Source organism: Drosophila suzukii, chromosome X (genome assembly GCF_043229965.1).
Source record: "Drosophila suzukii chromosome X, CBGP_Dsuzu_IsoJpt1.0, whole genome shotgun sequence".
NCBI classification, from domain to species: Eukaryota; Metazoa; Arthropoda; class Insecta; order Diptera; family Drosophilidae; genus Drosophila; species Drosophila suzukii.
This window is the reverse complement of record NC_092084.1, coordinates 24598246-24607706: the sequence shown is the minus strand read 5'-3', so window position 1 is coordinate 24607706 and position 9461 is coordinate 24598246. Positions and strand designations below refer to the sequence as shown.

At 40.1% G+C, this 9461-nt stretch overlaps 2 protein-coding genes across 3 annotated transcripts; one reads left to right on the top strand and one right to left on the bottom strand.

Annotated features, from left to right (window-relative positions):
- Positions 1–193: 193 nt before the first annotated feature.
- spidey (hydroxysteroid 17-beta dehydrogenase 12 spidey) lies at positions 194–3483 on the bottom strand. Its single transcript, XM_017090615.4, has 5 exons — positions 2964–3483; positions 2365–2411; positions 1303–1378; positions 896–1236; positions 194–837 (listed from the first exon to the last, which is right to left on the bottom strand). The coding sequence occupies exons 1-5, from the start codon at positions 3127–3129 to the stop codon at positions 502–504; spliced, it is 966 nt and encodes a 321-aa protein (XP_016946104.2). The 5' UTR covers positions 3130–3483; the 3' UTR covers positions 194–501.
- Positions 3484–3915: 432 nt separating this feature from the next.
- Positions 3916–8568, top strand: dpr14 (defective proboscis extension response 14). 2 transcript variants are annotated; one of them, XM_065868011.2, is made up of 6 exons: positions 3916–4608; positions 5026–5421; positions 5962–6408; positions 6466–6643; positions 7293–7429; positions 7487–8568. In XM_065868011.2, the coding sequence occupies exons 2-6, from the start codon at positions 5340–5342 to the stop codon at positions 7657–7659; spliced, it is 1017 nt and encodes a 338-aa protein (XP_065724083.1). In that variant the 5' UTR covers positions 3916–4608; positions 5026–5339; the 3' UTR covers positions 7660–8568. The 2 variants fall into 2 exon arrangements, with proteins under 2 accessions (XP_065724083.1, XP_016923255.1); XM_017067766.4 differs by having other exon boundaries at positions 4570–4806.
- Positions 8569–9461: the final 893 nt, after the last annotated feature.

Genomic DNA, 9461 nt, shown 5'->3' with positions numbered 1-9461 from the left:
AAAAAAGTCGCCATTATCAAGTGTGTTCTAAAATTTAAATAAAATACACGTTTCTAATCCCAAAAGAATATCAATACAAAAAATGTCCCTGAATATATGAACACTGTTAAAAAAAAAATCAAAATATTCAAATTAAAAAATAGAATAGAAAAATCTTAAAAATTGACCTTTGTAGGGCTGTTAATAAAAAGCATTGTTTGTCATTAGAAACTAGATATATTTATCTAGTCACTTTGTGTTTGCACACATGGTTTTATTGTTTACATGACATGGCTGTTTGCGAATCTCCAATGTTATTCAATGACAAAAACTAACTAGTCTTAGTTTATTCGGGAAACATTTTTGGTATTTCAAGCTTTCTGTTTGTTGATTCATATGACGCGCGGTGATTTCGTAAGCTACATGACTAGCCGGATTTTCCCCACAACCCAACTGGCGCTCCACCCCAACCGACTCCCAATAAATGCCTCATCCGCCTCATCCTTCTCAGCTCCACCTCTCCTACTGCTCCTTGGCCAGACGGCGCAGGGCCCGCTTCCGGGTGCCCAGGATGTTCTTGAGGACCACGCTGCGGGCGAACTGCTCGCCAAACACGGCCTCCGTGAAGTGAATGACCAGCTGGAGCAGGGCATGTGGCAGATAGCCCGCCGTCTGGGTGGCAATTCCCAGGGTCGACAGAGCCGAGCGCACATAGGTCTCCGGCGAGGGAGCGAACACGCTGGCCTTGCGGATCTTCGACATGTTGGTGGCCACGAAGCCCGGCTGGACGCTCTGGATGAGGATTCCGTGCTCCTTGTACTCCGTCTGCAGGTCGTCGCTGAATTTGTTGACAAAGGCCTGCAGAAATCAAGGGGAATAAATAAAAATTTCAATGTAAAAAGGGCTTTCACCTCACCTTAGTGGCACTGTACACGCTCAGCAGAGGATTGGGAATGACTCCGGCGGTGGACGACAGGTTGATAATCACTCCGCGACGCTGGGTAATCATGCCAGGCAGGAAGAGGGCGGTCATGTGGGTCACCGAGTGAATATTGGCGGCCACAATGTTGCGAAGGAACTTGGGATCGGCCTTGTAGCAGTCCAGAAAGTACTCCGGATGGCTGTAGCTGATGCCCACATTGTTGACCAGCACACCGATATTCAGGCCAGTGGTTTTTTCGCGGATCTTGTCGTAGATCTCGGCGCCACCGGTGAAGTCCACATCGATCACGCGCACCTCCACGCCGTACTTATCCCCTGAAAGTATGCAGGTTTTAAACTAGTTAGAGTCGATCGTTGACTGTCTTTGTTGAGTGGACTTACCTATCTCCTTGGCCACCACATTCAGTTTTTCCAGGGATCTGCTGATCAGCACCAGTTTCAGTCCCCTGCGAGCCAGCTAAAATAGGTTTTATAAATATTACTAAAATATTTAGAACAGTTTTTTATTATACATTGAATTTTTAGTGGTAAAGTTTAATATAAAAGGGTATAGGTTTTGGATTTTGGATTCGTTTCAACAGATATTACTATTTGAATAAGTACAAAGAGCTTCCTTCCAAAATTGAAGAATTGGATATAAATATTAGTCAAAAAATGCCTGATTATATTTACCGACTTTTGAAAACCTTATTCTTTTATCAGAACTAAGATAAACAAGCCCCGAACTTTGCTTGTTCGACATAAATACAAATGTTATTAAAACAAATAATGTTCCTAATGAAGAATGGGGGCTTTAAATTCTGATAACCCGGTAAAGCGAAGAACAGGAAATAATGTCAGTGTGAAGTAAAAGAAATACGTGAATAAATAGGTATTTGGAGTGGACATTGAACCATTTTCTGTGCGTTCGACGCACATCGAATGCTAATTTGGCAGAAGCTTCGGGCGGGGCCCTGTACTCCACCCTATATGGGTATATATAGGTATAGTAAATAGCCACTCGGGCAACACGTGTTCTCTATGGGTTCTAGCTTTGAATGTCCCAAGTGGGTATTACAAAATGAAACCGGGAACCGCCCGTCTTCCAAAAAAAAAAACAATGCGACTGCACTTTGTAAAAATAAATAACAAAAGGTACAGGTGTGAAGGCTGCACACGTAGTAATTTTCAGCCAAGCAAACACTATTAGGGAATGTTTGCGACTAAACTGGAGACTGGAGATCGATTTCAAAGTGCAGATTCACTTGGCTAATGCATCGGCGACCGCAAAACCAATGTCCAAGTCATTGTGGGCGACACTCAATTCGGTAATTAGTAATTTCTAATTGCTCATTTTTAGATTTTTGCATTTGACCCGCTTCCCGTTGGCAATAGTCATTAGTGGGACTTGGAAGAACTTGGCTTGCTGGTCAAAATTGGGTCAACGCGAAATCATTTACATACCTCCTTGGCGTAGGCCTTGCCAATTCCATCGGTCGAGCCGGTGACAACTGCAAATTATACAAGTTAGCCAAAAGTTCTACGGGTTATCGGTGGACTTAATGGGGCGTGGGGAACGTTCTTATCGCTCACAGTGAAAAAATCTGACCAAACCAGGTATTCCATAGGAAATTAAGAAATATTTCTAATAAATCAAATATTATACATACATATTCTGGAATTTATAAAAATTTGAAGCAGGTTTTAGGCTTCTAAAATATTATTTTAGGAAAATTTGTTTTATTCGGAATAAAAAAATATTCAAGAAATATCTCAAAACCACCAATCAAATTATTGGAAATTTAATTAAAATGCTTAAGTTTTTAAAGATCTCCTTTTTAAAGGTTTATATTTGTGTATAAGGTTTGTAACCCTTGTTTTCAGAAAACGTAAAGGGTTACGACCTTTATGCACATTTGTATGTATGTATATGAAACTATTTATATTTTATTATGGATACCAAATAAACTTTTGATAGCTGTACCTTTTTTTTCACTGTGCACTCGAACTGCCCTCGTTTACCATTCCTTTCCGGCAATTTTTTTTCGTAGCAACCGACTTACCTGCCCATTCGCCCATTTTGGAAAGATCCACCGAGGAGCCAAAGACCTTGGGACCTACGACATTGGCGTAAATCCAGGGCAGGACCTTTCGGAAGACCTGGAAGCCCACGATTCCGATGGCCAGACCGCCCAGCAGGCTCAGCACTCGGGAATTGTTCTCCTCCATGTCAATGGGTATTATTTCCTGGTATTATACTCCGCGATTTGGGATCGGACGACTGCTATAGCCTCTGCCGGCTGATTAGTTTCTGATTCTCCGATTTTTGAGCTGCAATGCCGAAATGGAAATGCTGACGCCGCTGCTTTTTCGCCGCTGCCGACTGCGCTGCCCTATGTCGCCGTATCGTATCGTAGTAATTCCACACCACAACCACACACACCCTTCGAAATCGGCAGTGATTTTCGATTTCTCGGTTTTCGTATTCGCCTGATTTAATATTCAAAGTGCGTTTTCTTCGAAAGGTGAAAAAGAAGGCAGAAGGAGAAAATGAAAACAAATGGAAAAAGCGATTGAGAATGTCAATTGTCAGCGGCAAGAATGCGAATGAACGGTTCTTTTCCGCATCCATGTGCCCCCATCAGGGGTGTGTGTGTGCACACTTATGTCATTTCATATCGCGAGGCACTCACACCACCAAAAACCAAAGATAAGGGCGGCTGTAAACACTGCTCGTCAAAATTAATCACACCAAGAACCGTTATGTTCAACACTGATTTAGAAATGGGGATGAAAACTAAATCGTCCACTATTAAAAGAAATTTTTATGCTTGCGTGTTCTATAACCCTACACATTATACTTACATATTTTGAAAATATTGCTTAAAGATAAAAGCTCCACTGTGTTAAAAAAGTTAAAAAAAAACTATTTAAAGCCCATTTAAAAAACTATATTTATAAATTCTAATTAAATCGGAAGGCACAATGTTTATATAAATATTCTTTCCTTTTTTTTAACAAACTTAAAAATTATATAAATATGTTTTGAAGTGTTCTAATTTAAAATTTAAAATAGTCAAGTAAAACCTCAATAAGTTATTTTTCGAAAGCTTTAATACCTAAGAATTCGCGCAATAAATAAAAGATATGCACTTATTATACGCCGCCAGTGTAAGTTCTATGTTCTCACCCATACACATAAAGCTGTGGCAACCACCGAATTAGTTGTACGGTTTTACTGCACATGCGCAGGAAGCATAAATAAGTGCCATAAACAATTTAATTTGAACTACATACATATGCACATATGTATGGATTTAGTGGCTGGACAATTAGTCATTTAAATTCCTGATAAAGTGAGTAACGACTGTTATGTTAACGGTAAATTAATGACAAAGCGAGATGGCAATAGAGACTGTGTTGTGCGAGGATAATCCTTTGCCTATCGATAACTATCGAGTTTCTATCGGTTTTTGAATTTTGAGCTTATTCTAAATAATAAAAAAGATAACTTGGCTGAATTTTTAGACTGGACGCGTAATACATTTTTATATCAATTTTATTTATACTCTTAGATCTTGTTTACATACATTTTAAGGACTAGCAGATTTGTGGAACCCTGTTTAATGGTTGGAAATCTCTAGATTCCGAAGTTGTCGAGAGAGATGCTGGACTTTCGGAGCGAACTCAGTGCCGCAGCAATTGTGGGTGAGGGAACAACAACTTCTACGGCCCGGCAAATACGTATTTATATATTGAAGATATTACAAATCTCTATCTGAACCATCCGCCGAACTCAAAAGAGCTTTTTTTGGGTCAATGCAAGCGAAACTCCTCGGCCAAAAGCATAAAATCCGTATTTTTAGGGAATATAGTACTACTTTGTAATTGTTTCAGCCTAAAGTGGTGAGTCTCGTCTTCTATTTATTTCGGGGTTCGGGAAGGGGACTTCGTTTCGGTTTCGTCTCCTAGGGATGTGGATGCTGGCCATGCGCAGAGCATGCCCTGACCTACATTCCCGCTTATTGGCCATCCAAGCAGCAGTTGCAAAAGGATAAATACACACGCAACACGAGCTGGTTAATAAACGCTTTTCCGATTTTCCAATTTTCCGACATTCCTCAGCCCACCCCCCAGTCACCCGCGCGCCGTGAAGTGTCAAACAAAAATATTCGAGCAAGGACTCTTTGCGAATCCAAATCCTTAAGTGCAATATGTCCAATATATGGGCTCAGGGTAGTCCATGAGCGAAGTGAAATCCGCTGGCAATGCAGTGGGACGCTGATGCAGTTGGCTTTGGATCGATATAGAACAGATTACAGGCGCATATCCTGCGGTGAGTGGCGCCAGTTGATGCATCATCCCGTACCCATATCCGTGTCCTGCGTCTGTGCCCCGCATCGTATCGTATCGGCATATGAAGATACTCTGTTGCAGTGATGAGATCGAGGCTGTTTTGGATACTGGCGATTATATACTCCTCACTCCATCACATCGGCTCGGGCTCCACGTCGACCACATGTGAGTGTTCTCATACTTTAGCCTCCCCCTCTTCTTCTTCTTCTTCTTTTGCTATCCCTAATCACATCACAAAACTTTTACCCAACTCAAACTTTGGCAAATTTCACCCGGAGTCTAACTATTTGCGTTGACTCTTTCGATTAGTCAAAGGAAAAATATTTATTTATGCTAATTTGATCTAAAAATATGATGGGTATAATATTTAATGATATAAAGTGTATCAAATGGAATTATATAGTGTACCTAATACATATATTAACATTAAATCTGAATATTAAGATAATACCTGCTTAATATTTAAGATGCGCATCTTTGTAAAATTTGTATATGTATTATACAAAATATATCAGTTTTTATTTTTAGATCTTAAGATTATTATAATCAAAAATAATAAAATGCTGTACTTTATGCAACTTAAAACCTTAATATTCTAAATAAATTTGGTGTTTTTAACATTTCTTAAAGTTTATTTTAATAAATTACAATGGATCATCTATCTAAAAACCTGATTTCATATGTTTAAATCCATTTTTCGAAAAGTAAAACGACCGCGAGCTGGCGATCCCTTCGACACGTTCCCCAAGAACTTCTGGCAGGAGTTCTCGTCGCCGTTCACCGACACGCCCGAGGATGAGGAGCTGGAGGTCACCGAGACGACCACCCACGAGCCGTTCCCCTTCTTCGCCGACCCGTTCACGACCTTGAACATCAGCACCCAGCTCTCGTCGAGCGTCTATCTGCACTGCAGGGTGAACGATCTGCAGGGCAAGACGGTGTCCTGGATGCGGCGACGTGGCGACGATCTCACCCTGATCACCTTTGGCCAGCACACGTATAGCGGGGACTCGCGGTACTCGCTGGAGTTCGAGGAGCCCAACGACTGGAAGCTGCTCATCCAGTTTGCCAACGAGCGGGACGAGGGTCCCTACGAGTGCCAGGTGTCCTCGCATCCGCCGCTCGTCCTGCTCGTCTACCTAACGATAATTGGTATGATAATGGTTCAATGTAACTCCTCCAGGCTGACTCCTTTTCTTTTTCCGCCAGTTCCTCACGTGGAGATCCTCGACGAGCGGGGCTCAGCCACGCCGGAGAAGTACTACAAGGCTGGCAGCACCATCGAGCTGCAGTGCGTCATTTCCAAGATTCCGCATCCCTCCTCCTACATCACCTGGCGGCACGGACTGCGGCTGCTCAACTACGACACCAGTCGCGGTGGAATTAGGTGGGATATATTAAGTATATAAGGATTTAAGGTCCCCACAAATATATAATGCTCATATAAGAAATATGGTAGGATTCGAATTGGGTACTTGACATGATATTAAGTTCATAAGGCTTGAAGTTCTATAAAAATGTTTAGAGTTTTTACCAGGACTTTGACTCTACGTAGGGGTATGATTTCTGTACAAGACATTTATCAATTATTAAATTAAGTAATAAGTTAAATAAGTATTGTTATAAAACATTTTTTAAATATGCATAAATTATTTAAATCGAGTGGAGAATGTTTTGTTTTTAGATGTATTTTCTCTGGGTGTAATTTTCTACTAAATTAAGATAAGGCTTTCGATATGATATTATATACTACATACGGACTAACTTATAAACGACTAGCTTTTAGGTTTAATGATTCCATGATTGGTTCCGTAACAGCATAAATAAGATAAGGCCTACGATATGATATAAAATACCAAAATCGACTGGTTTTTGGATTTAGTTCATTGGTCATCATTATAAGTATACAAAATCTTTATAAAAATGTAACGTACCAAATAAGAAATTTGTAATGGTGTGGTGGTGTAGCTCAGTTCATTGATCATCATAATAGCTATAAAAATCCTTATAAATATTTATCCCTACTTTGTTTGTAGTGTCAAGACGGACATGCTGCCAGGACGAGCTCTGAGTCGCCTGTACATCGCCAATGCCAATCGTCAGGATACCGGCAACTACACCTGTATGCTGGGCAACGAGATTACGGAGACGGTAATGGTCCATGTGCTGAACGGTAAGTGGGGATCTTGTAGGGGAACACGCCTCATAAATGGTATGATAATGCTTTCAGGTGAGGAGCCCGCCGCCATGCAGCATGCGGATGGAAGCCGCCTCAAAGCCAACGCCTCCACAATGGTTGTGTTATTTCTAGTGTACGTGTGCGTCTCCGGATCCATTTCTGTTTCCGGAATCAGACGGGAATTGGGCTTGGGATGGGGCTGGGGCTGGGGACTGGGGCGATGACGGCGCGGAGGAGTCTGGGGATCGTAGATCCCAGATTGTGGCGCGGGGAAATGCATACACCAAAAAGAATCTTGTCCAGGATTGCATTTTCGACTTTTACTCTAATCATGGGTTGTTTAACATACGATACATAGCATAAACCGAATACTAAGCTTAAGTCAAGTGTATTTAAAAATCGGAAATCGAAAGATCCCGAAACATAAGAAACCGAAAAGCAAGTGAGGAAGAAAATCTCGTATTAGTAAGGGCGTACGCGAAATATAGATGAGAAATTGATTTTTAGCGCTAGAACATGACATTATTATCATAATCGAATCGAATTGTACTACCAAAACGGCCGTGTTTATGTTGGCTAACATATTGATCTTATATACATACCCATTATTGCATCTAACGTATCCATTTAGCTCTTTGTTACCTCCACGTCATTATGGAAATACATAGATTTGTAAGGTCCAACAGTCCAGGCATAATTGTTTCTCGCTCGAATCGCCTTCCAAAGGTCGTCTCCTAAAAAGCCCCATAACGCTCGTGTGTATCTGTATCCCTTATACATATAGTATACACCTCCGATCCAAGGCCTTGTTAAAGAAAAAATGGTTGTAGCTTCTTGAAATCAAACAGCATATCAGTTGGGATCATTCTAATCGTAAAATAATCAATACCGATCAAAATCGTAGCTTCATCCTTTATTCGATTCTTTATCCTTGTCTCAGATTTTTGAGTATTTCAATCCATCGATAACTGGAGAGTTTAGGAAGCCAAGAAAGAACAAAATAAATCAAAGAGGTTGTTAAATTATAAAATAATTCCAAACATTATTAATGCGTGAGCTTGATCAGATGTTAGTTTTATCCTGAGTTAATCCATGAGTTATTGAAACCCAAAAATGTAGAAATGTAGAGGAGAAACCACTTAGGAAATGTTTAACGTTAACAAAACTGTGCCATTCAAAATGGATACATATCGTTTAATTGTTGTTAATTCGGTTGCGGAACCAATGACCATTTGAGGCAGACGAAATTAGTTGTATATTTGTATCTTTTTGGAATCGAAAACACAACACAACTCGGACCAATGGGTAAATACTTGATTGTTTGATTGAAAACGGTCCCAAAACCAAAATCAAAATCGAAACGAAAAACACTAAAAAGTAATTCACTGAAATCAAATAAATAACGATCAAGAACAAAAAGCAAATGAATAATTTCCACTTTCATTTTATCGATTTGGGCGCCAGGTGAGAAGCCTTCATTCGGTGTTCATTTTAGCCAGTGCCCACTGTACCCCCTCTACATGCGAGTATATCAATTTATGTCTTTGGCTTTAGCTTTGAACGATCACCGCCTATATAAGCCCCAATAACTTTCGATATCCCTACTCACTGACGGCTTTCCAAATTCATATTGCTTTCAAGATCGGTTAATATACAACACTCTCTTTACAAATTGTATTTTGAAATCAAAGCTCAGCTTGGAATAAGAAACATAAGAAACAAAAATATTGATAGGGCTCGAGGCCTAAGTACTTGGGTAAACTAATTTCAAATGGTCCAGTGTAGTTATTGTACATTATTCAAATTGATCCCGACCCAAAACGGTCCTTGGTCTGAATCCTTGGAATCCTTGGCCCTTAAATAACACAAATGAAAAACAAAACAAAACAAATGTTGGAGTGAGATAACGAAACAATACTTAGAGACTAATGAAAGTGACGAAACGAAACTTTTAGAAAGATTTTGGTTACAGAATTATATTTAATAATTACTACATTTAAAATTGAGATTATAAAACTACATACAT

Bases quoted from the DNA above. Each gene is read 5' to 3' on its own strand.
- spidey (XM_017090615.4), bottom strand. From the start codon at position 3,129: ATGGAGGAGAACAATTCCCGAGTGCTGAGCCTGCTGGGCGGTCTGGCC. The intron at 1,379-2,364 runs GTATGTAAATGA...AACCTATTTTAG, and splicing joins GCAAGGCCTACGCCAAGGAG to CTGGCTCGCAGGGGACTGAA. The intron at 838-895 runs GTGAGGTGAAAG...TGATTTCTGCAG, and splicing joins GCGTGTACAGTGCCACTAAG to GCCTTTGTCAACAAATTCAG.
- dpr14 (XM_065868011.2), top strand. From the start codon at position 5,340: ATGAGATCGAGGCTGTTTTGGATACTGGCGATTATATACTCCTCACTC. The intron at 5,422-5,961 runs GTGAGTGTTCTC...TTTTTCGAAAAG, and splicing joins GGGCTCCACGTCGACCACAT to TAAAACGACCGCGAGCTGGC. The intron at 6,644-7,292 runs GTGGGATATATT...CTTTGTTTGTAG, and splicing joins ACCAGTCGCGGTGGAATTAG to TGTCAAGACGGACATGCTGC.